This window comes from Camelus bactrianus, chromosome 17 (assembly GCF_048773025.1).
Source record: "Camelus bactrianus isolate YW-2024 breed Bactrian camel chromosome 17, ASM4877302v1, whole genome shotgun sequence".
NCBI classification, from domain to species: Eukaryota; Metazoa; Chordata; class Mammalia; order Artiodactyla; family Camelidae; genus Camelus; species Camelus bactrianus.
In genome coordinates this window covers 1,388,976-1,416,157 of record NC_133555.1, presented here as the reverse complement: position 1 = coordinate 1,416,157, position 27,182 = coordinate 1,388,976, and the positions used below count along the sequence as shown (strand labels likewise).

The 27,182-nt window shown below is 60.2% G+C and overlaps 1 protein-coding gene across 5 annotated transcripts in view; it reads right to left on the bottom strand.

The window, feature by feature from the left end:
- Positions 1-27,182, bottom strand: part of EEFSEC (eukaryotic elongation factor, selenocysteine-tRNA specific) — a 146,241-nt gene that overhangs the window by 19,125 nt on the left and 99,934 nt on the right. For all 5 annotated transcript variants that reach the window (XR_012499785.1, XM_074344180.1, XM_074344179.1 and 2 more), the window contains exon 5: positions 10,924-11,580. Coding sequence is in view for 4 of the 5 variants with exons in the window: in XM_074344180.1 (XP_074200281.1) it covers positions 10,924-11,580 (657 nt within the window). In the remaining variant the exon portion in view is untranslated. The remainder of the gene's footprint in view (positions 1-10,923; positions 11,581-27,182) is intronic.

Here is a 27,182-nt window from a genome sequence, read left to right as displayed (position 1 = left end):
TGTGGGAGGCCCTCCTTCCCACTTTACAGATGGGGAAGCAGAGGCGCTGCAGAGTTGGGTGGCTTTGCCTGCCCCGCCTGGCTCCTCTCCAGGGCCTGTGCCAGAAGGTGCTGGGCCTCCGTGTGAAGAGAGGGAGTGAGGGGCGTGTGGGCGCAGTGTGCAGAGGGGCTGACGGAGTTTCTTCCTCAGAGTCACTGCTATTTCGGAGCAGGGTCTGTGCTCCACCAGGTCCCACATGGGGGCCACAAGAGACACTGGGGAGGCCCCGTGTGCTGGCCGGGTGGGGTCCGAGCAGGCAACAGTGTGAGCAGCTGCGTGGAGGCTGGAGGTGCTGCCAGCAGTGGGGCGTTGGGGGACTCTGTGGGTAAAGCTCAGAAGGTCCGGCTTCTGCCCAAGGTGCCAAGGTTTGGCCGGGGGCCCAGATGGATTGTTTTGAAAAGCAGAGACTGTCCCATTTACCCTAAAACCTTTTGGAAAAGCACATCCTATTCTATTTGATTCATAGCACCAGATAAAAGGTACCCGCATTCCTCCTCTCCCCAGTGATGGATGAATCGGATACAAGCAATGATAAGAATAATCATTTCCACTTGCACAGCCCTTTATAGCTCAGCCTCGTTCCCACACAGAACGCCTCCTCCCGTCCTCAGGATGTGCAGGGATCCCCTCTGCCTTCTGCCCCCGGCCCCGCCCCGTCTGTGGGTGTCCCTGCTCCCTCCCAGGGGGTGTCCAGCAAGGCTGCAGGGTGAACTGAATGGAGGCGGCTCCTCTGACCTGACCCACGTGACAGGGGAGTCCGAGTGAGCAGATGTTGCCAGCCCCAAATGGCCAAGGGTGGCCCTGTCGCTTTCTGGGGACGCCCAACCACACACCAGCCAGAATGGCCTGCATGTGGGGCTCTGCCCAAGCCTGTTCCAGCAGGTGTCAGAACTTTGGCTGAGCTGACCGATGGTTCTGGACGAGCCATTCTAACAGTCCTGACAGCATGGTGCTGGCACAAAACCAGACACATGGACCAATGGAACAGAACAGGCAGCCCAGAAATGAACCCACAAACTTTTGGTCAACTAATCTTCGACAAAGGAGGCAAGAATATACAATGGAATGAAGACAGTCTCTTCAGCAAATGGTGTTGGGAAAACTGGACAGCAGCATGTAAATCAATGAAGCTAGAACACTCCCTCACTCCATACACAAAAATAAACTCAAAATGGATCAAAGACTTAAACGTAAGACAAGATACAATAAACCTCCTAGAAGAAAATGTAGGCAAAACATTATCTCACATACATCTCAGAAATGCCCTCCTAGGGCAGTCCACCCAGGCAATAGAAATAAAAGCAAGAATAAACAAATGGGACCTAATGAAACTTACAAGCTTCTGCACAGCAAAGGAAACCATGAGCAAAACAAAACGACAACCTATGGAATGGGAGAAAATTTTTGCCAACAATGAAACTGACAAAGCCTTGATCTCCAGAATATATATGCAGCTCATACGACTTAATAACAAAAAAACAAACAACCCAATCCAAAAATGGGCAGAAGACCTAAACAAGCAATTCTCCAAGGAAGAAATACGAATGACCAATAGGCACATGAAAAAATGCTCAATGTCACTAATTATCAGAGAAATGCAAATCAAAACTACGATGAGGTATCACCTCACACCAGTCAGAATGGCCATCATTCAAAAGTCCACAAATGACAAATGCTGGAGAGGCTGTGGAGAAAAGGGAACCCTCCTACACTGCTGGTGGGAATGCAGTTTGGTGTAGCCGTTATGGAAAACAGTATGGAGATTCCTCAAAAGACTGAAAATACACTTGCCATATGACCCAGTAATCCTGCTCCTGGGCATATATCCAGAGAGAACCCTACTTCAGGATGACACCTGCAATGTTCATAGCAGCACTATTTACAATAGCCAAGACATGGAAGCAACCTAAATGTCCATCAACAGATGACTGGATAAAAAAGATGTGGTATATTTATACAATGGAATACTACTCGGCCATAAAAAATGATAAAATAATGCCATTTGCAGATTGTCATTCTAAGTGAAGTAAGCCAGAAAGAGAAAGAAAAATACCATATAAGATCACTCATATGTGGAATCTAAAAAAAAAAAAAGACAAATGAACTTAAATATAAAACAGAAACAGACTCACAGGCATAGAACACAGACTTGTGGCTGCCAGGGGGGAGGGGGCTGGGAAGGGATAAACTAGGAATTCAAGATTTGCAGATACTGACAGGTATATAGAAAATAGATAAACAAGTTTATACTGTACAGCACAGGAAAATGTATTCAACATCTTTTAGTACCTTATGGTGAAAAAGAATATGAAAGTGAATAAATGTATATTCATGCATGGCAGAAGCTGACACAACACTGTGAACTGACTGCACCTCAATAAGAAAATAATAAAAGGCCTGTCCTGGGCTCAGCCTCGTTGCTAAGAATGCCTGTCGCTGGGAGGAGTGGCCCTCCGAGCCCCCGATCCCCGGCCCCTTGGCCCCGCCAGTCCCCACCCCTGCCAAGGCCCCTGCTCATGCTGACCGAGGCACCAGCGGGTCCCAGGGAGGCCTCACAGCGCCCTTGTCTGCAAGGGGTGTCCCCGACCACTGAGGAGAGGTCAGGGCTGAGCTCAGGGACCAGATCTGAGTGGGCTGCCCTCGCCGGAGGGGGGTGCACAGCGGAAGCTTTGGCCCTGGCAAAGTCCCACCCGACTGTTTGGAAGGAGCCAGGCTGAGGCAGGAGCAGCAGGTGACACAGCCGGATGCTCTGGGGCCTGCGGGGCAGGACGGTGGGCCCGGCCTTTGCCAGGTCGGACTGGGACACCAGCTGCCCCAGAGCCCATGACCTGCCTGGAAGACTGACCACCTCATGAGGCCCCAGTGGGCAATGCCGGCAGTGTCCTCCCAGGCAGGAGTGTCCCCCTGGATAGGAGTGTCACCCCAGGCAGGAGTGTTCCCGCAGATAGCTGTCCCCCCAGGTGGCAGTGGCCCCCGGGGGGAAGTGTCCCTTTAGACGCAAGAGAGCTGAAGTGCTTGGTCCTGGCAGCCTCCGCTTCCTCCTGGGGGAGGCCCCGGCTCGTGCATCGGGCCAGAGCCCGGCTCTGCAGCCACACTGCTGGGCTCGAGGCCCCTCCCCGGGCCCCCAGCCACACCTCACTCAAGACCTGGGGCGGCGGGGGTGGGGCAGCCGTCCTGACACTGACCACACACTCTTTCCGGCGCTGCCTGCGCCAAGCGCTGCCCTGGGAGGGGGCCGGCGGGCCTGCATGTGGGGCTCTCGGAACAGCGGCCGCCTGTTGGCACCAGCTGCCCCCACTTGGAGGGGGTCCTGGAAGGCAGGAGCTAGTCTCAGTGCATTTCGGCTCCCCCAGAGCACACCCCTCCAGAAGGAGGGGCGATGAGAGCCCCAGCTGATGTCTCGGCAGGAACCCCCTTCACAACGCCTGGTCAGAGGGACGGGGCCTTCCCGCTGGACACAGTGAGGCTCACGCCTCTGAGAGCTCCGGGAGGACCAGATGTGGCCTCTGTCCCAGGCGTCAGAGGCAGAGGGCTGTGCGACATGGCGTGGCCTGGCCCCCTCCATCTCTGGAACGTGTGCGCCCCGATGGTTGAGCTCTTCTCCATGTGACAGACTCTTCCAGCCAGAGCAGAGGCCTCAGAGCTCAGACACCTGCACACCCCACAAGGAGAACCCTTCTGAGACCACCTGGAGGCTTTCACTGTGGCATCAAACCAAAGGCAGTGCAGGTGGGATTTGCTCAGCGGCCGCCCTGGGGAGCGATGTGGAACCATGGCCAGCCCATTACAGTAACGTCTCTAAGTGGAACTTCCACTGAATGCATGAATAATCTGCTTCGTTTATAGGCCTTCCGTTGTGCAGGGCGAGTTCCCAAAGTGCAGTCACTGCTGCACAGGGCGCCCGGGCCCTCACGTCCTTCCACACCAGGTGAGTGTCCTCTGTCCCCGGCCTTTGAGTGGGGACTGGGCTGCAGCTCAGGTAATTATGTTGTTACATGTGTGTCTCTCCGGGGCCGGCTCCTGTGATGAGACTTGGGGGCCGTCCAAGTTCTGAAGCGACTATTCTAATTCAAACTGGAGCAGAGGCACCGAGGAGAGGGGGGCAGGCGGCTGTGAATCGCAGCTGGGGGGAAGGGCCGAGAGCAGAGAAGGCGTCAGGTTTCGGTCCTGACCCACCTCTTCCAGGTCTGCGACCCTGGGCACAGAGCTTCTCTGAACCTCAGTTTCCTCCTCCGGACAAGGCTGCTGTTAGGATAATGGGCTGGTGCTGGCAAGAGCGTCTGAGACCCGGCGGCAGGACAATGGCCCAGAGGCCAGAACCTGGATGGGCAGAGTGTGAAGCTGGGAGAAGCTCAGGCGGAGGAGGACGCAGCACCTGAGTGGGGCTCCTTGAACCACCAGGAGCCGAGGGTGAGTTACCCAACCTGTGGAGGATGCCCTGGGGGCTCTCAGAGGATGGAGCCAGCGAAGGGAGCCACCGGGGAGCCAAGGAGCTTCCTGGCCCAGGGATGAGGCTGAGAATGGGCACTTCAAGCCGCCAGGACTGACAACTCCCTGGGTCCTGGGACCACGATGTTCAGCCTCATCCACCCTTTTAGGCCTAAGAAACAAGTTCCCAAGGTAGCACCTTCCTCCCCCAGCGCAGGGCCCGGGCAGACCAAGCTCTCCTGCAGCCTCAGTGCTCTCTCCTGCAGACGCCGACACACGTGTTCCCCTCCAAGGTCGCTGGGAGAAGAGACCAGATCTCTGACACCCGAGCGTGCTGGCGGCCATGCTCGTGCCCCGTAAGCCCTGACGCAAGCCCCGGAGGAAGACAGCCTTCCAGGGAGTTCCGGGGCCCCGTGAGGAGGCCCAGGGCGGCCGGGCTCTGGCGCCACTCGAGGAGGAATGAGCCGGGCCTGCCCCCAGGACGTCTTCCTCAGAACCCGGCCTGCCCAGCACCAAGCGGGCGCCTGGCCCACAGTGACGAGCCGGGCAGCCCACGACCCCTCCCCACGAGCCTGCCTCCCCATTTCTGCCCCCCCCCCCGACTTGGGTGCTGATGAGGTGGCCCAGGGCACCGCCCCCACACGAGAGACAGGGAGGCCAGCACTGTGCTGAGCGGTAACCACGCCAGGCCCCAGCACACCTCCATTAATAAAGAAACAGGTCAGGGGGCAGGGTGTGACTGGTCCGCGGCCAGGCTGAGCAGCACCCACTAGGTACATTGGATCCAAGCCAGCTCTTCCCCCTTGTCCAGCCACCTGGACCCTGGGCCTACAGATGAAAAGGAAAAACAATTTCCAAAAGGGAACAGTGCTGCCAGGCATTCTAGCAGCTGAAGGAGCGTGCTGGAGGCTGTCTGGAAGGCAGGAGAGAGGCCCGGGCCGGGGGTTTGGACGGGGCCAGCACAGCATGGGCTGACCCTGCTTGGCCTCTGCTTCAGGAAGAACCTGTTTCCTCCAGCAGCCTGGGAGCCAAGTTGGGGAGCAAGGGGCAGCCGCGTGGCCGGCTGGACCCCAGCACTGCTGCCCAGGGGCAGCGTGGAGCCCGCACCCCCAGCCAGCACGCTCCCAAGTGCCCCGGCCATCAGCAGTGGAGCGGGGCGGGCGGAGCGGGGAGGCAGTGCGCGTCAGACTTCAAAGCCGGCCGCTCCTGGAGGCGCCTGCGTGTTTACACTTGGTTGGGCCGATGCCGCAGGCTCCTCGGGCCCAGCCCTCAGGCCTTCCCCGTCCGTCCGGCGCCAGTGGGTCCCAGACCCAGGACGGCCAGCACACCTGGCCTGACCCCCTCACGGGGGAGAAAAAGGTGCCAGCTTCCTGCCATGCCCCCCGCCCCCACCTGGGAAGCCAGGCAGCAGCAATAGGAGCAGCACTGTGCCCGGCACCCTGTGCCCGCACTTTAGGCCTCGCCTCCAGCCCTCCACACCCTGAGAGGTGGGGGAGGAGACTCGCACGTCCGGCCTGCAGGGGCCCATCCAGTGGGGCCTGGAGCCGCAGACCTGCCCTTCCTGGCCCTCTGCTCACCTCCAGGCGGCCCCCGATCGGCACGCTGGCCATCCTCCCCACTGGCCACGCCCAGGGCCCACCGTGCACACCGAGGTGCAGACCTCCAACGTGGTGGCCTAGAAAGATATTCGAGTGGGACTTGGCACAGCGCCTCCATTTTCCAGGAGGTGATCTGGGCGGAGCTACACACGCTGCTGCCAGGGCAGTGGGGTGGCGGGCGGGGTGGAAAGGGGGCCCTATGTCTGAGGCACGAGGCGGGAGTCCTGGGCGTGGAGCCTTCATCTGCCCACCTCTTTCCATGTGATTTTTACAAATGAGGAATCAGGGCCCCACAGAGTCAGTGACTTGGTGACGGCCAGGCTGCTCAACCCGGCCCAGGCTGCTGGGTTCCGGGAGGGACTGGGCATGCAGAGGCCAGGTGACAGGGGTGGGGCTGGGGACTGTGTGCGTGCACACAGCCAGCTCCACCCAGAGCTTCTCCGGGACAAGCTGCTGGAGCCCAGCCTCCTCCCACCCCCAACCTGCTCGGGGTCGACCTCTGCCCGGCCCTTGGTGCCCCTGCACCTGCCCTCCTCCACTGCCCCCTCCACCCCAAGGTCTGACCAGTGATGGGGCTCGAGGCTTAAAGCTCTCCCGACCAGACCGCCTCCTCCCACCCTGGCAGGGCTCCTTGCCCCTCCCCGGCCCCTGCAGCCCCCACACCCCCGGACCAGTACACCCCTCTGATGTGTACGCAGGCCCGAGTCTGTCCTCCGCTAGGAAGACGCGCTTTCTGTGAGGCTCTGCCCCGGCTCACTGAGAGAAGCGGGTCTGACTCTGCAAGTGGCTGCGGGGCGGGGCCTCCGGGGACCCGGCCCAGTGGCGCCCGGCTCCGCGCTGACACACCCGCGTCCCTCATCATTTTTGCCAGATCTTCGCATGCTTGAACTGTTACTTACCTAATTAAAAAAATACATATGCCTAAAAGGGAAACTACACACTTCTCTAAAGAGAAAACACAACAGAGGAAGCTAACTGGTCAAAGTAAATACAATGTAAAAACTGCATCGAGTCCTAGTTACACACTCTAGCTACTGGAAGGGTCTGAATCTTCGCCCTGTCTTCTAGTCGCTCAAAATGCAGGTTAGACGTGACAGAGGACTGTTAAAGTCACCTTCCAGAGAATCTGAAGCTTCCTCCGTGATATAATCAAAAGACCACAAGAAAACCGAAAAAGAGAGAAAATGTTGTTACTAAGAGATTCAACATTATGTAACAGCGTGAGAAACGCCTGGACCAGGGGAGCAGCAAGGGACTGCTTGCCAATTTCCAAGCAGAAAATGTATGAAAGAATGAACGGGACCTCCCGCCCCCCTGCCACTACACACACACACACACCTCTCGCCTTCATTTCTAATTTTAATGGCTCATGATTCCTACTGTCAACAGTCTCTCAGGCTTTCTCTGTGGCCACGGGCACCGCGTGGATGGGACTTTCCGGGTCACGGCGTGCACCCCTAGCTCTGAACACAGCGCACACAACAGGTGTCCCACAAATGCTTTTCCAACGACTATTGCTGAACGTTTTGCTTTTGTGTTTGGTCCGTACAGGTCGGGACTGTGCCTTTTGTCGTTACATGACATCCCTCTTTTTCTGGGTTAGAACTTTCAATCTTAAATTCCTCCTTTTCTGAAATTAATTCAACCAGTCATGCTTTCCTTTTGTTCACGGTCAGCTGACGTCTCTCTGTCCTCACTTCACTCTTGACCTTTGCTCGTCACTCCAAGTGTGTTTCCTACAAACCACACTGAGCAGATGTCATGTTTTAATCCAACTGTCATTCTGTAACTAAATAGGAGATTCCGCCGTTCACATTTGTATAATGACTGAAACTCGACTTCGTTCCTTCTGGTTTTGTTATTACGTATGAACAATGTTCTCGTTTTCCTCGTTTTTGTTGGTTTAACCAAATTCATTCAGTTTTTCCCCTTGTGTATGTGGAATTTCTACCACCCTTTCCACCCCAGCTATAACGTCTTCCCCTTTCTCTGTGTTCCTGATCTTACACATATGTCTGTACTTTCCCTGGAAAATGGGACTCCAGGGCCTGCCTGGCCTGCACAGGTCCCAGCTCCTTCCCCAGCCCTTCCCCAGGAAGGCTAGTCCTCTGGAGAACGTTCACTTCCCTTCTCCCCAGCCCCGCGAGCCCTCTGGAGCGTCTCCCAAGGAATCAGAGCACGCGCAGCGCTTCCCTTGCAGGCCCTCGTTCTGCTCCAAGTCTTATTACCGTTTAGATCGGGGGCAGCTAGAGGCCCCGGTTCTGCCCGTGATCCATTTTTGTTTGGTCTTTGAGCAAAGACTGTTTTTTACATTCTTCAATGGGCTGAAAAACACCAAAGGAAGAAGACTATTTCGTGATGTTTCAGAGCCCATAACAAAAGTCCCCGGGGCCCGGGCCGAGCAGCAGGCGCCGGGCGCCCGCGGCACAGCACCGGCGGGGCGGCACGCCGCTCCCCCGCCGCCCCTTCCCTCGGAGTTTACTCGCTGCCAGTGCCCACTCTGCAGGTCAGAGCAGGACGGTGGGCTTCGAATGGCACGCTCTTACGGCTCAGTGGGGTGTGGAATGTTATTTCATCGGATACACGGCAGGCACGTTTGTCGTTGGCTGCGCTAATACAACAGCGCGTACCGGGCATCGCAGTGCTCACAGCTCGCGGCAAAACAGCGGTCAGAAGAGTGAGGAACCTTGAAACAGTGAGCCTCAACACGACAGCACAACATCTCCCCACACACTAAAAAGCGAGAAAGTAAGTTTCCAAGTGGCAACTTGTTAGCCACGCTAGGAAAGCCATTCACTGACGGTAACAATTTAACAATGTTTGCAGCTGCTGAAAAAGAGCGACCAGAGAAGATAAACTTGTTTCAGATGATAGATCTGAGGCAAGACCGGTTGTTTGGATGTGACCCACGGGCCAGAGTCTTCGAGGTGACACCAGCGAGTGAAGCCGTATCCACGAAGCCTGGCCGTTCAGAGTGAGCGACGAGGCAGAGCAGCGGGAGGGCGAGGGCAGTGGGGGCAGGGGCTGAGGGCTGCCCCCCCAGCATTTCACAGTCACCTCCCTCTGTGGAAAAGCAAGAAAAGGCTGGTGGCCCGACGCCCTGGGCTGGTGGCAGGGCCTGGGTCACTTTGTCTCCTGGCCCCTCCCCACCACCTTAGGAGGCAGTACGTATACTGCTCACAAACCCACAGCCCCATTCTTGACGGGCCCATGTGGGGTGAGCAGAGCTCTGAGCACACGCAGCCGGACGCTCTCCAGGACAGACATTTCAGCAGAGAACAACTACACTGCACACACTGCTCATAACCCCGGCAGGCCCACGAGGGCACTGCCTCTGTCACCGTCATCTTCAGTCAGCATCTGAGGGCTGGCCCAAGACAGATGGAGCCCTGAACAGGCCCGCCGACCCCTCGACGCCTCCCAGAGACCCAGGGGCCAAGGTGCATGCCGCTGCTCTGCAGAAGGAAGCCAACGCTTGCGGAGGGATAGTCCCCGCCCAGTGAATGGCAGTGGGGGGACACAGACCAGTCCAGAGTCCATGCACAGCAGCAACGCAGGCGCCCACGGGGCAGAGGGTCCTGAGCCTGGACCTGCGAGTGGGTAAGGAAGAGGCTTCTCACCTCCCCACTGAGGGTGGGTCTTGGTGTCAGGGCAGGGGAGGGAGGGGGCAGGGCCTGAGTGCCCAGGGAGGATCCTGAGATGGGGGGGTCTGCAACGAGCATGTCCAGAGGAAAACGCTGTGGTCCAGGGGAGGCAGCGAGGCTGGAGGGGTCAGTGATGGAAACCTTGGCGTGTCTGACATCGAGGCCCTGGACACCTTCTCCTGGGAGCCCACATCGGAGCCCTGTGCTGACTCAGGGCTGACCGGGACAGGCGACCCTCCTCTGCTATGTGAGGAACAGAACCACGGGGCCTGCCGAGACTCAACCCAGGACGCCTCTAGGAGCCCGAGCTGCCTGACGCGGGGGTCTCAGCACTGCTGCTCTGGGTCAGCTGAGCCCAGCCGGGTCCCAGGACTACCCACCATCATCCCTGAGCCGCAGGAGCCTACGGTGGGGAACCAGCCACAGGGACGGCGAGGTCTGTGTGCTGGTCTACCCACTCATCTGGGGCGCAGGGGGCCTGGGTCCCCACACAGAGCTGCCGGGACAGTGAGGTCTGCCCAGTGGGGGACGGTGGCCCCAGGATCCGGGGACCCTGTGCAGGCTCCCTGGCTATGACACCTGTCCACCCTAGTGACAGGCCTGTAAACCAGACCGGCTCACCCACAAGCTCAGGGCCCATGTCCAGTGGTGACAAGCCTCAGGTGCCCCAGAAGCCAGCAGCCTCCCCTCCCCCTCAGTCATTCTCCGCCTGCCCTGTGCTCTCTGGCACCCCTGCCACCATCAGCCCCACTCCTGTGCCCACAGGCCGAGGATGGGCTTGGCCTGCACTGACCGGCTGGGCCCCCTCCCTCAACAAGCTGGCTTGGGGCAGAAAGGCGGCCACCTCACCTCTGGAGCTCAACCCCACGAGGGCACGGGAGTCTGGCCTGGCCCTGGGGTGACAGGCAGGGCCCAGCTGCCCTCTGAGCCCAGGGAGGCCCCTGACTGACAGCACTGGCTTGCGCCCAGGCCAAGTGCTCCTTCTGAACCCGGCTCATGTGAGGATGGCAGGGCAGCCAGGCCAGGGGTGGGGGCTGCAAGGGCCCCACCTGGGTGCCAGCCCGGCTCTGACCAACGGGCAGAGAGCACTCAGGCCACTCACCCGCTCCCGGCCTGTCTCCTTGTCCAAAAGCCGCAGGCGCGGGACCAGGGCTCCGAGGCCTTCCTGTCTGTCACCGCGGACCCCCCCAACCCGGGCCGGACCCTCCGCTTACCCGCTCCACGACGCCCTGCTTGTGCTTCAGCTTGTACACCCTGAGTGTGGGCAGGACGCTCTCGGCGTAGCCCCGGTCCTCCAGCCCGCGCAACAGGACGCCGTGGAAGGCCAGCCGGCACGCGTTGGCGTGGATGTCTGCGTCCAGCCTGGAGCCGATCACCAGGCACAGCCGAGGGCAGGTGACGGGCTTCTCAAACTCCACAAGGGCCCACTGCTGCCGGGGGCAGCAGCCTTCGGGGGCCTGGCCCGCCTTCCGGTCGGCCTCCCCGCTGTCTGTGGCGGCTGGCGCTGAGCCCGGGCACAGGTACTGCTCCTGGAAGAGGTATTCTCGGGAGAAGTCAAAGGAGTCCAGCACCGGCTCGCGGTCAAAGTCGTCGGGGGCAGGGCTGAAGAACATCACCCGGCCCATGACCGTCTCGTGGCCCACGGTGATGTGGAACTTGGCCTTGGTCTGCAGGGGCCCCCGGAAATATGGGATCTTCTCCACGGAGACGAGGGCCGCGTGGACAGTGTGCAGGGACTCGGGCGCGCACACCAGGCCGCGCTCCAGCAGCTTGGGGTCGAACTGGGTGACACAGACGCCCAGCCGGTCTCCCTGCATGGCGGAGGTGACGGGCGTGCGGAACATCTGCATGGACTTCACCTTCCTCACCACCTGGTAGGAGCGAGGGAGAGAGAGGGCGCTGAAGCCTGCAAGCCTTGTGGGGCGGGGGCTCCAGCCGGAGAAGCCCCCATCCCAGTACCGCCAGCACCAGCTCCGGGGCCTGTCGGACTCTTCACGCAGAACAGGCCCCACCCTGAAAACACGACACCAGGCCCACAGGGCGCCCAGGCAGGGCACGGCAGCGGTCACGGCAGCCAAATCCCACACCTCCCCGGTCCCCTTCTGTCCTGCCCGACCCCAGGCTCCGCCCTGGAACTCTCTCCCCTCCAGCTCCTCGCCTGCCAAGCTATGCCCGGCTGCCTCAAAAGCCCAGGACAAGCGCTGCTGCTCTGGAAAGGCTGCCCAGACTCCCGGCGGCAGGCTTGCCCTCGCTCCTTGGTGCTGCCCCAGCCCCTCCAGGTCTGCACCCGAGCTGTGCTCCGGGCCCGCCTGCTGCCCGCACACCGGCTCCCGGGGCAGTGCTCCCCGAGGTCACTCACTCGGGCCTGCCGTGTGCCAGGCACTGTCCTAGGAGTGGGAGCACGGCCAGCTGTGCCTTCAAAGAGCTCAACTTCCGGAAACAACAGCACAAGCATATCAACAAAATTTATATTAACACAAACAAAACTGATGTGTAACATTTACGTGTGCAAATACAGATAACTAACACAACTACACAGTTTGTATGCTGTAGACAGGACGTGCTCTGGGGAACAACACAGGGTGATGTGCTGGAGAGGGCCTGGTGGGGGTCCGGCTGTGCGACCCGAAGTCAGGGAAGACTCGTGCTGAGACCTGGTCAACAGAACCTGCTGTGGGAAGGCCCAGAGAAGGACGGTTCTAAACAGAGGAACTGGAAGGTGCAAAGGCCTGGGGCTGGAAGACGCCTGGGGAGTCTGGGGAATAAGCAAACAGTGCTGGAGAGGGGCATGGGCCCAAAGTCACCAGGAGGGTAGCAGGCAAGGAGCAACCTGCTCTTTCCTCTGTTTCTAAACCATCACACGGACGGCTACACTGGCAGGCCTCTCTACCCGCCCCAGGCAAAGCAGGAACGGGCACAGAAAAGTCTCCAACAAATGGTCACAAAATGAACGGAAGTCCCTCTGAGATCCACGTCGCAGAGATGAGACGAAATCACGTTTAAGGGTCTCTGGTTAACGCGGCAGAGAAACACGCAATCGATCTCAGAAAATCTGCCATCATAAGATGTTAAAGAGATTTCTGACCTTCAGGCGGTAGGCGTCCCTGCCTACAGGGTGTGTGGAGCTGCAGGGGCGCAGTCCTTTCCTGGAGCACCTAACACTCAGGTGTTTGTTTAAAGACCATTAACTACCTCAACAAGAGGCCGGGGGCCGAGAAAGTGAGAAGCGCGGTGTCAAAGCCACAGCCAAGACCAATCACAGAGAAACAAAACATCTCTGAAATGGTCCGTAAGGGCAACGGGAAACTAGGACTTTCAGGAATGCACCCCCCAGAAAGTGGAGAATGTTATCTCACACTCAGCGTCTGCCCGGTGAGGTAGGACCCGAACCTCATCTCTCAGTGAGCCCGTCCCACGCGGCCCCGCGTCGAGGCCAGCTTTCTAAACACGCATCTGACGGACCCCCACCCGGTCTCCCATCCACGAGCACGGGTCGTCCCCGTTTCCTGCTGGATCTGGTGTGGTGAGCCCCCTCTCCCGCAGGACCCTGCCTGGTGCAGGCATGAGGACGGCGCTGCAGGAGCTGCTGGGCCGCAGGGCGAGTGAGCGCTCCCTCCACCACCGCCAGGTAGACAAAGTGCCAAGGTGCGCTTCCACCCAGCGGACACCTGTCTTCTCCAGCATCTGGCATTGTCAGATTTCTTAACTTCTGTCTATCAGATCTGTGTATCTCCCCGTCTAAATCCTGAAGACAGGGGCACGTTCTGCCCGCTGCTGCAGGCTCAGTGCCGGTGCAGCCCATCGGAAGGGAGTTTTGGAAAAGAAAAGCCCCTCACGGCGAGAGGAGACATCGGGAGAAAGCACAGGGGGGTGGGGTCCGAGGTCAGAGTGCGGGGCTGGTGAGGCTGGGCCGGCGAGACTGCCACACTAACTGCCTCCTGGACTCTCCACCGGGCTGTCGGGGAAGCATCTCCAGCTGGCGGCTCCTGAGACCCACCCCCTCCAGCCCCGCCCTTCTCAGAAACGCCACCTCCGAGTTTCCAGATGCCTGGGCGAAGACTGGGGGTCCGTCCCGGCCCTCACCCTCCAGCCTGCAGCCTTCCTCAGAGACCTGGTGGGCTTGCCTCCGGCAGAGGCCCGGCCCCCGAGCCCCTCCCTCCACCACGCCCAGGCCCACCAGGCTTTGGTGGTCGCCCCATCTCCCGCAGTGGGCTCTGCACAGGGAGCCTCTGTGTGAGACAGGACAGCGCGGCTTCCCCGCTGCTCCTTGGCTTCCCACTCGCCCTGTAAAATGACCAGGGCCCTACAAGCGGCCCTGGTATCGCTCTGGCTTGGTTGGCTAGGACTGCCCTCCACCGCACCCGCTCCCGTCACTCCAGTCACACGAATGTCCCTTCTCGCTCCCGGAACAGGCTAGGCCCCGACCCCAGGGCCCCTGACGGGGCGCTCTTCTCAGACGGCCTCTCTCATCCCCTCGTTTCCTTCATGTCTCTGCTCAAACGTCTCTTCATCAGTGACCCCGCAGTAAGGACTGGGCCGCCGTCCTCATCTTCTCTGTCTTCTTTCCCTTGTCCTCTTTTTCTGTACGGCGCTCACCTCCCCCGGTGTGTATGTATGTATTTGCTCACTGACTGTCTCTCCAGGAGGAGACGTAACCTCCACGAGGCGAAGGCTTTGTTTTCATTTCATTTTTCCCATTTGCACCTCCAGTGCCCAGCACAGCACCTGGCACACAGGAGCCCTCAGCACACACGGGCATTCATGAGGGGTCGCCGTCCCCGCTGCAGGGAGTTCCCGGCCTGGCCTGGGGTCTACACTTCCTCAAAGGCCCGTGGAGCTCCAGATCTACGCTGGGGGCAGCACTGGCTGGGCGGTTAGAGGTTCCAGACACCCTTGGGTAAGGAGCCTTTCCAGCAGGGGAGAAGCAGGGCTGAGGCTCGCCAAGAGCCCCAGGGCTCCCTGGCGGTGCATTCACGGTGACAACAGAGAAGCTGAGTGGGGGGGAGAGGGCCGCCACTGAGTGGGACAGGGAGGCCTTCTGCTGGGGACCACCAGGCCAGCCCCCCCCCCCCCTCCGGAGCTCAGCTCCCGTGAGGGCCGGCTGCCTGCAGAGTCTCCTCCCGGCTCCCCGGCACCAGGCGCTCTGGGGCAGGGAGGAACGGTCCCCCGGGGGAGGGGAGGAGGAATACATCAAGCAAGCAAACAATTTTTCAAACTCAAGTTCGTGCTTGCTAAGCAGTTTGGCCCTTTCTGATTAACAAAGAAGCTTTACCATCATCTGGGTCAGTTATTCTTCATAAAAACCCTCCGAGGCAGGTCAATATTTTTACATTCAATTTTATGGATGAAGAAACAGAGGTTTTTGACGTCTCCAAGGTCACAAAACAAACAGGCTGAGGTTGGGGACAAGAAACACTGGGACTGCGAGGCAGGCCTGTCACCGCGGTTGGGTCTACGGGCAGCTGAGCAGAACCCGCACCGCAGCCGCTGGAGCTGGGCAGAGCCGGCAGTGTGGATGGCCGGCTGGCACGAACCCAGGACAGTGGTTCCAGGGGAGCGGGGGGTCAGGCTGCCCCCAGAGCTGAGTGTGGCTCTCCCCTCTCCTGCCCCTCTCTCCTGCCCTCGCCAAGGGCAGCAACAGCCTCCTACTGGCCAGGCCCGTGGACGGTCTTGGACCCGACTTCTCACCCTTGGTGTCTGTCCTGGCGGCAGCGCTCCCAGCACGGGACAGGCTCATTGAAGGTCTGTGACTTGAGCAGGTGGCTGCCCCCGGGCCTGACGCGCTCAGACGCCCCTTCTGGTCGTCTCAGTGTCTGCAGCGTTTCTAGCACCCGGGGCATCTCTGCAGGATGCAGGGCTCAGGCTGAACACCCACAAGGTGGGACGCACAAGTGTTCATCTCTGCTCCCACTGCCCCTTGCGTGGGAGAGCGAGCCCCCAAGCATGTGGCGGAGACCTCACGCTCACCTTCGGCCACACAGAAGGGAGACAAGAGAGAGCCCCCAAGCATGTGGCGGAGACCTCACGCTTCACCGTCGGCCACACAGAAGGGAGACAGCGCCTGCTGGAGACCCAGACAGCGAATAGTGAGCTCGTCTTACAGACAAGGGAACGGAGGCCCCAGAGGTTAAGAGGCGCCCGCAGCACGACCTGCCTATTGTGAAAGACTGCATTCTCCCACTGCATCACGAAGAATGACCCACCACGCAAGCCCACGGGGAGTTTCTCCCCAGGAGGCGGCTCTCGGGCAGCTCCTTCTGCAGGCTGAGAAGTGGACAGGCCCAACACGTCGCAGCAAGCTGCAGAGAAGCAGCAAGCCTGGGCCCCTGGCATCTGCAGAATCAACAGGTGCTGGGCAGAAGGGGGCTGGGCAGCCTGCAACGTGCAGAGATTTCTGTAACAACAGTACTGGCTGTAATGAGACTGGACCCCTGTTATCCGTTTTCGTTCCATTAATGAGCCTAGAAGCTCCTGGCCGTGCCAAAGGCAAGGGTCAGGGCCTTGCAACTTCCTTACTTCATAAAATGTAAATTGAAGAGAGAAACACACAAGGGTGACACTAATAAGCTTACACCAGGATCAGCTGCTTCAATTCAAAGGGGTTCAGACCAGAGGGAAAAATGAAATGAGCTTTTAAAGGCCGGCCGGGGTTTGGCTCCATCAGGCCAGTTTGGTCCAATAAGGTCTCAGTCTGGCTGCTCCTCTCTCTCCCTCTTCTCTGCGCTGGGCCGGGACAGATAAGACGCCCCCCGGTGCATTAAGAGCATCTTGCACAGAAAGCCAAACTCGGGCGCTGCTTGAGGACGAGCAGCGTGGGCCGCGGGGCCTCGAGAGGGGAGCAGCAGGGGGGCCTGGGGGCTCCATTCTCACCTGCTTGCTTTTTAGAGAAATGAAAACCCTTCAGAAAGGCGCCAGGAGCCCCGTGTTCCCACCACGGGGCAACTGCTGCGAGCCCGTCCCTCCTAGTTCGTCTTGACGCGGAGCCGAAGACCCCCAGGCCCACCCCCTGCAGCGCCGGCAGCCGATTTCTTTGCGCATCCTTCAGCCGTGTGCGCCTACGCCCGGGCGTGCACCCCTGAAGTGGCCACGCTGGTTAGCTCACACAGCGTGCCAGACCCTTGTTTACCTCCTTGCCGCCTTCCTCTGTGGCATGTTTCTGATATCTGTGCACATCAGGATACACTTCCGTAAACAGAGGTACCTCTACACAGTCGGCTGGTACTTGACACAGATGCCCACCTGACTAGGTCGTTCTCTTAGACGGCTGCATAGTACTCCCGCACAGGAAACCTCCCTGTCAGTCCCCGTGCCCGTGCCGAGGGACACGTGGGATGCCGTGGTCGTTCCTGTAGCACAGAGTGTCCCAGCGCAGCCGTGGTGTGGGGAGCACGTGTGCAGCTCCACTGGGTCTCACCAGTGGCTTCTGAAGCAGCCGGCCCACCCAAACCCTGGCAGAGCTGCAGAGGCTCCCTCTCTGCCCACCCACCTGCCATGGGCAGCTGGCACTGCAGGCTTTCTCCCTGGTGCTGGGCGGACAGAGGAGGCACGCCCCCTCCGCTGCTCACTGTGCGTTCCGGACACCAGGACGGCTGGCTCCTCACAGCCCCACAGCCAGGCCCAGGGCCTCAGGGCAAGCTCCAAGGGAGGGTGACATGTGGCAGGAGGCCTGGCCAGACCACCATCGCCCTGGCTCTCCTCCGGGGGCCACTGCCCCGGGCACCAGCACGAGGAAGCACGGCCCTGGTGGCACCAGCCACTCTCCCTGCTCCTGGCTTGCCCAGGGGGACCAGGCCAGCCGCCCAGAGGTGGGCTCTGTTCCTCAACCACAGACCACCTGTCCTCTGGGGAAGAGAGGGAGACCTTCCTCTCAGGGATCCCTGCTTAAAAATGAGAAATGCCTCCCATTGAAGGAAAAGAGGGTCTTCCGAAGCCTGGGGACCCACAGACACACACACAGGGTCAGAGATGGGGGCCCTGCCTGCCTGTGCGTGTCTGCTCCGCCCTGCCCCTGGGCCAGGCTCCCAGCCCCCGGGGTCAGACCCCCTGGGATCAGCGGGCACCTTCCCACCTGCACACCTGCCCACCTCCCCCAGCCCCCGCCAGCTCCCGCCCAGAGTCTCGGGGCCCCAGCAGTGATCCCCATGGCACTCAGGCCTTGTGGCAACTCCTGCTCTGCCTGTGCGCCTGGCTCCCGGCTGAGGGGCTCCCGCGCCAGGAGGACGGCTGCCCAGGGCAGGCTGGGCCCACTGTGCTCACCGCTGGCCCCCAGCATGTGCCCGGGAGGCAGGGGATGGGTTCGGTTTCCTACCACAGGGCCCAGCCAAGGCCCCACCCCGCCAGGGGGACCTCACAGACAAACCCTGGTTACTACCCGCCCCGTCGGTCGCTGCAACAATGGAAAACCGTAAAAGTGACAAGGGGCCGCCAAGAAGCACTGCGCCCCCCCCCACCGCCACCCGCCAAGCATCTGTCGTCCCATAAAACTTTAAATTGAATTACACCAATGTTGGACTCTTCTGTTTCCCATACAACTGTGGCTTTAATTGTTTTTAACGACATCCTTGGGCTTTTTGGGGGGTAAAGAATCCTTGGAGGGGGGCCAAGGGAGCCAGTGTTGTCCTGGAGCCGGAGCAGTGAACACAACCACACCTGGGCTGTGGAGGACCGACCTGGGCGGCCTGGGTCTCAGAGGGTGGGTCCAGGCAGACAGATGGTACCCACGGTCCCGAGGGCCACGTTCCTCGGCCACCTCATTCCTGCATGCACGCCCACCTTCCCACGGACCCCGCAGCTGCCCCGCTCATGCTCTGAGCTTGGGGAGAGTTCCGTAACGTTTCCGAGCCACGGTGTCTTCACCAGCCACATGGCTCATCCGCCCCGGCCACAAGGATGCCATGGTGCTCCAAGAGGCCTGTGCCTGGGTCTGCAGAGAGAGCGCCCTGAGCGCCAGTCCTCAGGGGCCCAAGCTCAGCCCCTGGCTTCCCCTCATCCTGCAAGTCCCCACGGCCCGTACGTGGCAAATCCTGGCGTGTCTTCCCATTCACCGGGCCTCACTTCTCACTCGCTCCCCAACAGCGCCCCTCCCCCACGTTTCTGCCGGGCACCAGCCTCATACAGAGACTGGTCAGACACTGCTCTGCCTTAGGCCCACCAGGGCTCCAGGGCCCACTGCTCACTCCCTGGCGCTAAGCTGGCCCCCTCTCCAACCCAGCCTCCTTCTGAGTCTGGGCAGGGCTCTCCTGAGCTCTCGGCTGCACCCTGCACGCCGCAAGCTGCGGCTCCTGCTGGCTCACCCAGGCCAAGAGCCTTCCTGCCCACCTGTCCTGGTGGGCATTCTTCAAGGCCCACTCCCTCACACACATTGCTGTAGCACCTGCTGTGGGGCAGGCCCTGCCCCTGACACCGGAGCAGGGGAAGCTGTAGCCCTTGCCCCCACAACTACACACTCACGGGGCAGACAGGTGTGTAAGCGTCACTTAGAACACAGGTGAGTGCTGGGAGAGTGGGGCTCGGGGGTCAGCAGAGAGGAGGTGACACCTGAACTGGGTTTTAAAGGACAATGCCACGCAAATGAGACCAGGAGAGGGGAAGGCGTGGGGGTGGGTGGGGAAGGCGGGGAAGGAGCCAGGCAGGTCTGGGCAGAGCTCCGGGAGGTGGGGCTCAGGAGAAGACGGAGCTGAAGTGGGGAGGGTTCTGAGGGGCAGGAGCCCGTCCCGTCCATCAGTGCATCTTGTCCCGACGAGGCAGGCCTGTCTACACAGAGGGGGCTCAGGAAGTACTCGCGGAACTGAACTCCAGGAAAAACCCATATACGGAGGGCTGTGCCCAACCGGCCTTGGTCCCGAAGCTGCCTCTGATTACAGAAGGAAGCTCACGGGCACAGTCTGCCCAGGGAGCAGAGGCAGCCTCCTGTCTGGAGGACGTGAAACTGTAACAAGGAGGGTTCCCTGTGCCAAAGATTTCTTTCCTCCTATTTTTCTGTGTATTATTCTGTATTTTCCAAGTTTATCTGTAGTTTTTAATATAAGAATTAAAAAAAGCTTTGAACGCAAACATCAAATGTCTCGATTTTAAGTGCAAACACAGCACCTGGAATTAATTAATAGCAGGGGTCTGCTACGTGCCAGGCCACTCAAGGCACCAGGTCTACAGCCGTGTACCTGACGGCCAAGCGGGGCTGCGGCCAGGAGCTCATGCTCCGGCTGGACGGACGGGGTCGGAAGCTGGTATCAGAAATGGAAGAGTAACTTCCTCTCCTGGATCCCTCCTCTCCGCCCCCTGGAGTCTCCCAGGGGAAGCTCTCAGTCCTACGATGCAGTAAGGAGCCCGCTGACCCACAGGGGCCTGCACCCTCCACTGCCCCCGCACCCTCAAGGACACCGTTCGCACCTCAGGGGCCGGCGGAGGAGCCCAGCCGTCTTGAAAGACGCCAGGAAGTGCCCCCGCCTTTCCTGAAGGCAGAGGAGAGCAGGTGCAGGCTAGGAGCACAGAATTTCTTCAAAGTCCCAAGTTTTAACATTCATGGAAATTGCTGTGTTCTAAGGCATGACAGACCCATGTTTGTTTTAAAATAGAAATAAAGTTTGGAATTAACTGCCCTTTTGAAAGCTGTATGTGCAGGACACTGACCTGCTGGTCCCAGGTTACCACAGCCTGGCGCATGGTGGCCTTTATCCTCCCCACCCCGGGATGCAGGGCAGAGACAGCGGCGGGTGCCTTCCGTTGGAGGGACGTGAGCACTCGCAGGCAGCGAGGGGCTGGCACACGCAGCTGCTCGTCCTTCCAAGCTCACCCACTGCCAACCCCAGAGTGTGCGGAGGCAGAGTGGGGAGCCCACAGCCCCTCTCGCACCTCGTTCCAGCCGCAAGCGCTGCCTGCGTGAGCGCCTGCTGCCCGGGGTGCACGTGTGCCATCCAACCCCTCCCAGCTGGTCAGTGCTGCGCTGTCCACCCTCTGAGGGTCAGGTTCCCTGTGTGAGATGGAGAAGGTGACACTTTCGGGGCTGCGGCAGGAATTTAAAACTTTGTCAGTGAAGGCCAAGCCCAGCACAGACCACTTGGGAGAGAGTAACTCCTGTTATGATTCAGAGTGAAATTAAAAGCCTGGGGTGGGGGGTAGGGGGCAGGAGAAACGGTGCCAGGAGGTCCCCGGGCCCCAGCAGGTCAGGTCACGGAGGTCCAGGCTGGCCTCCGGCACCCGGGCCAAGCCCCCAGGTCCCCAGCCACCACTGTCCCTTGCACCCGCAGCCCCGGCCAGAGCAGCACGGGACGAGCTCGGTCGCCGTGCAGAGACGGCCCCTCCAGCCCTGCTGAGTCTGGCCCCTTAGCAGGAGGAGAGCTCCAAGAGGCCAGGTGACCAGAGGTGCTCAAAGAGGCTTGGTTCCTGCCAGCGGTTTTGGCTTCCAGACCTAGAGGTCCCTCCAAGGGCACAGGCAGAACTTGGGGCTGAGGGATGTCTTCCTGGAAGCCTGGAGAGATTTATCCAACTTGGACTGTTCCGAAGTGCAGGCACCAGCCTGTCAACCTGCCTCGTGGGGCTGCGAGCAGCTCTTCCCTGAAAGCAGTGGGGAATCTGCAAACACCTGCTCAGAAAGTAGGTTGGGATGTCAATATTAATACTATCTGAAAAGTTCAGGAGCTGTGGTTGAGGTTAATGAAAATTTTTTTCAGCATGTAAGCCAGAACTCTGAATGGGAACATGTCAAGGAGATAAGCTGCCCTGAGCAGGGGGGCGGGGTCGTCAGACGGAGCCTTCAGGGAAGCGACGGCAAGAGCGACGAAGGCGCAGGCGAAGGTGGGGGCCGGGCAGATGCAAGTCCAGCCCCACCCTGCCGGCCCCCGCAGCCCTGGCCGGCACCTCTGGCCCTGGCTCCAAACCAGCCAGGAAGGGCCATCCCACCTCTGCCCCGCAGCTTGTGTCACATGGCGGGTGGCCGGCAGACATTCTGGTGACACGCTAACCAACAGGCCACTCACCACACCAAGCCGTCAGGCAGCAGGGACCGGCCACCTGTGCTGGGGGGCCTCCCCTTTATGTCTGGCGGACCCTCCACCTCTGCCCTGCTAACTGCTACCTCTCTTCGGCCCAGCTGAAGCCCACTGCCCGAGGCCACCTTCCAAGGCGCCCGGCTCCCCTGGGCCTCCTCACCTATCTTGGCATCGTCACCACCGTCCCCTTCCCACTCCCGCCCTCACCGCCACTGACACTCAGTGAGCACCTGCTGTGTGTCCCAGACGGTGCTCTGACAAGCCCACACGTGTCAGCCTATGCAGCCCTCGCAAAACCCCGAGAGGTCGGTCTTACTGTGACCTGCGCTGCACAGGGGCTGGACGGGGGCCCGGGCTGGGGGCTCGGCAGTGGTGGGACGAGGATGCCTGAGAACACGTGGCCCTCAGTTCTGTCCCCCAGCCGGGGCCGGTGCATTGTTAGTGGTAACGACGGCTAAGCTGGAGTGAGACTGCGGGCAAGGGGCCGCATCCCCACATGACGCAGCTGTCACAGGGCAGCCTTGGAGTCAGACTTCCTGGTTCAAAGTCCTCACGTTGGCTGTGACCTTGGGCAAGGGGCATGGCCTCGCTCTGCTTCCTCACAGGGCAGCAGTGAGGGTGATGCTGGCCTAGTGCACATGGCAGAGCTGGCACCGCAGCAAGACAACTAGGAACTTCCACGAAGATCAGTGACCAACACCATCACCATTCACACCTCGTCATCGGTAGAAAGGAGACGTGCATCCGGCTCCTTTGGGGTCGCCGCAGCAGTGGAAGTCCAAGAGAGGGGCCGCGTGGGCGCCCGAGGCCGGCAGACCGGGGGTTGCAAACTTTGCTCTAAAAGGCCACTCACTGCTTTGGGCCCTGAGGCCCTACTCAGCTCTGCCGTGGCAGCCACAAAGCAGCTGCCAACGAGAAGCTTTATTTACAAAAACGGGTGGCAGGCGGTAACCTGCTGACCCTGCTGAGCTCTGAGGCCCAGGCTCCCATGAGCGAAACCACCTAGGCAGGAGCAGCTACCTCTGCCCGCAGCAGCCATGCGCGGCGCGGTCAGGCCCCTCGGCCGCCCCACCCGGAGCGTGACACATGTGGAGTCAACGGGCCTCCTTGCGCGGTCACCTCTGGGGACACAGCACAGGTCAGACCCGGGGAGGGGGCAGGGGTGACCTTCAGGTCCTGCCTCCTCATCACAACCTGGACACAAGGACAATGCCGCGCCTTGTAAAGCGGAGAGAGACAAAGGCAGCCCCTGGTTGGGTGCCAGAGTGATTGGTTTGTTTGTTTGTTTTTAAACTTTGGGGGGAAGAGGTAACTACTTATTTATTTACTTGTCTGTCTGTTTTAGTGGAGGCACTGGGGGTGGAGCCCGGGACCTCGTGCACGCGGAGCACATGCTCCACCACTAGAGCCCTGCCCCCCCCTCCCCCCCCCAGTGACTGTTATGCTCGCCCGTCTCCTAGGAGGCAGGAGGACAGGGCAATCCACTTGAGATGACTTTCAGAAGCTTAAGGGCATAAGCTTTAAGCCAAGTCTGTTTGGGGCAGACGGGTAGCACACAGGCCAACGTGAGGCACGTTGTATCGCAAATAAAAATCGGCCCATGAATATACATAATCCCCAAGGTAATTCTCCCAATCTCACGACGGTAATGGAGCCGCCCTCGCTCACTGGGGCATGAATATTTACTGTCCTCTGGCTTTGCTGCTCTCGATCTGGGTTCAATTTTGCAAATTAAAATGAGGGCTGTGTGGATAGAGAGATTACAGGAGAGCCTCCTGAAGCCTGCTGTCCCCGGTGAGGGGGCCGGCGGGGGAGCCGGCCCCTTCCCGCTGGCCGAGCACCTCCGCCTTGAGGGTCAGGGGAACAGAGCTGGGACGAGGGCCCGCGGGGGGCCAGCACCCCGGGAACACACAGGGGGAAAATGCATGAAAATGTGTGAAAATTCCCCAGGCTCCCCTTGGACGGCTGAGGAGTCTCCAAGCGGCCAAAAGAGCAGGGACTTTACAAGCAGACAGACCTGGGCTCGGACCTCGTCCAGGACCTGGGCCTGGGGCGTGTCACTCCCTCTCTGGGCCTCAGCACCTTCCCCTGCAAAGTGGGGTAAACACTGCCTCCCTCTGGCCGCTGTGAGAACCAGGAGCTGTGTGTGCAGGCGTCCAGCTGTGCCGTGTGGGGAGGGACAGGGGAGGGTTTGCGAGCCCCCAGGCAAGAGCCAGGATGGCTTGATGGGGCGGTGATGCCGCCAACGGACGACACTGACTTGCAGAGCGGCAGCGGCTCCCACCAGCACAATCCTGGAGCAGCGTGCGTCCAACCAGTGGCCTGGCCAGTACCCGGCTGGACTTGCTACCTACCTGGGGTGAGGCCGAGACAGATCTGACACCCCACTGGTCTTGCCGAGAGAAGGGAGCAGCCTCCTGCTGACGGGTGAGAGGGAAATGGAGCAGGAATCGGGGGGCAGCAGTGACAGGCAGCTCCGGGAACCCGCAGGCGGCCTACAAACCTGGACGCCTGTCTGCCTGTCACACACCTGGCTCCCTGGAAACCAAAAGCCTGGGAGAGAGAGTCACTTAATCTGCTCTTGGGGCTGTAAAAACCAGCTGGAACAAAATCTGTGTGAATTTGGTCCCAAGCCCCTTGTCAAGGACAGCGCTGCCACGGCTTGAAAACCTATTATATGTGGGCATCAGACGGGCCCCAGCTGCTGGGGGCCCACGGCTGAGGCCCTGGGCCTCACACGGACGGGGCTGGGCCAGGACGGCACACCAGGCCAGGTGCCTCCTGTGCCTGGAGCCTGGCCATGCCCTAGGCTTGGCCAGGTCTCGGGAGACAAGGATGCATCGGACACAATCCCCACCCCACCCCCGAGCTTCCAGCCCCCCGACAGTCTGCTCCGTCCTGTGAACCACACGGCAAGGGCTATCTCAGGGAGTGAGGAGGGCGGGGCGAGGAAGGAGCCATGGTTCCCCACTGGCAGGGACCTTGGCAGGGACAGAAATCCAGAGAGGTGACGCCTGTGCAGGGCCTTGAGGATGGAGAGGACGGCTCAGGCAGAAGATGGACAGAGGACCGGGGGCCCCAGGAGGGCGCTCGGGGCAGGGACGGTAGCACGTGTGAGCACAGAGGGTGCCGCTGTGGCTGGAGGTCGGGGTGTGCTGGCAGGAGGAGCCCCAAGATGAGATGCTGCTGACAGGGGTGAGGTGTGACAGCATGTGGCGTCAGAAAGACTCTGGGCAGCCCACACAGGGCGGCGGGGCCGAGAGGAGAAAAGACTGAGGGCAGGTGGACGCTGGCCGGAGGCTGGGCCTAGCCTGCTCACCCTCCCCACCCGGCGCCCGTGGCCGCACACAGCCACACCAGTCTTGGTGCTGGTGGGGGGATGAAAGAACAGAATGAGGACTTGGGGAAGCAGGGATGGAGTGAAAGCACGGCCACCGGGCTGGGGAGCGCGAGGACTCCGGGGCAGCAGGCGTCTGGAGGAAGACACACGCCCACCCCTCCGGCCCGCCCCCGGCCCCTAGGCAGCGGCACCCGCGTGTCTGCAGGGCTCCCGCGGAGCTGACAAGGCCTGGGACCAAAGGGTTACTCGCTGTGCTCGGAAAACCCTAACCCCCAGCCTGACTAAACGTCTTCTATTTTTCTTTCTGCTTTCTTTAAGACCCCAGATGTGTTCTTGCACATCAAAAGAGAGCAACTTATAAAGTTAAACTAAATCAAGGGCTTTTGTTCTGAGGCATCGTTGCTGAACTAATTATTCCTGTATGTTGTTTAATGAAATCGTGGTCCCATATATTAAACCCGTTAACAGGATGAGCACATGAGTTACAAGGAAGGTCGGGGCTGGGATTATAAATTTAACTTTTTCTTAAGAAGAGATGAAACAAACGGCCCAACTCCCCGCCGTCGTGTGTCACGGAGGGAAAATGATGGCACGGCGCTGAGGGCGGGCGGCCGGTTCACGGAGGCTGGCGGCACCGGGCGGGCGGCAGGCCCAGCCCCCGGCTCCCAGCCGCGGCTCCCCTGCACCCCAGCTCCAGGCAGGCGCAGGGCTCGCTCCTCCTCCCCCGCGTCCCCTCAGTCCCCTGACCTCCAGGCCCACGTGACCCCACACACAGGCCGCCCAGCCAAGTTGCCAGTGGCCCAGAAAGTCGGAAGCAGTCCTAACAACGCACACACACGGAGAAGACAGGCAGCCACCTTCCCACGGCCAGAAACAGCGGGACAGTTCGTGAGTCCGTCCCGAGGGACGGCAGGGAGCCTCCCTCCTGTGGACCGGAACCCACGGCTTGCCAGTGGGAACACACAGCAAGCAGTGCTGTCAGAGAACCCACGAGAGTGTGTGTGCACGTGCGCGTGTTCACGTGTGTACCCCGGAAAGGACGTGCAGCGCGCTCTTAGCTTTGGTTCTTTCTGGGGAGCAGAATTCTAGGGAACTTAAACTTTCAGCTTTAGGTGATGAGGTATTAAGTTTTCACAAGAAGCATGCGTTTCTATTATAATTGAATAAAGCAATAAATAAACAACATTCTTCAAAGAACAGACCACAAACCAGCAGCAACACCCCTGTGCCAGAGGCTGGAGCTACCAGGGCGTCACAGAGGGCTCCGCCGTCTGGGGCTGGAGGCGCTGGCTGGTGGGGGTGACCCTGCGGCCCAGGAGAGGGTCTGGGCTTCCAGAAATGGGGCCGCACCCTCCACGTCAGCAACACTGTGAGGGGCCTCAGGCAGAGGAGGGCCTCTGCCAGGTGATGACCTGGCGGCCACGTGGCGTCCTCGCAGACCCCTAGGCGCACCCCCTCCCGCAGCACGTCCTTCTGGACACACGAGGCCGAGGCTGCAGCAGCAGCGCCCGGCTCTGCTCCCTCTGACAGGCCAGCCACGTGGTGCCAAGCAAAGGCCTCCATTCCCTGCACGGACACACGTGGAACATGAGCCGCCCACCCTGCGGACACGCACGCATCAGCCCCCACTGCACGAGGTGGCTGCCATCACTGCCCCCACTTCACAGCTGGGAAAAATGAGTCCCAGGGAGGCAAGCATCTCAGCCTGAGCCCCACAGCCGGGAGGTGGCATTTTACCCAGAGTCTGTTACACGCTGGGCCCCTAGCCAGCGAGGTCATCCTTGTAGCCCTGCCCTGACGGGGAGCGAGGCACTGACAAGGGGACGGAGCCCACAGGGGCTCCGGGACTCCCTCGAGCTCCACAGCCAGGAAGCCGTGAGCCGGGACTTCAGCCAAGAGCCATCCAAGTCCAAACTAATGCTCGCCCCAAATCCGGCCAGCTTCCCGGGGAGCCGTCTCTCTGCAGAAGGGGTTAGAATGCCCTAGTGCACATGATAGAGCAGAAAAACTGTCGGAGCATTTTACAAAATATACAGCTAAGTGCTTAGGAGAGAAAAGAGGGAAAGGGAAGGAAAGCATTCACGAGCCCCCCACTCCACACCCTTGCTGTCTCGCGGGGCCAGGGGGCCGGGAGACGCAGCCTCGG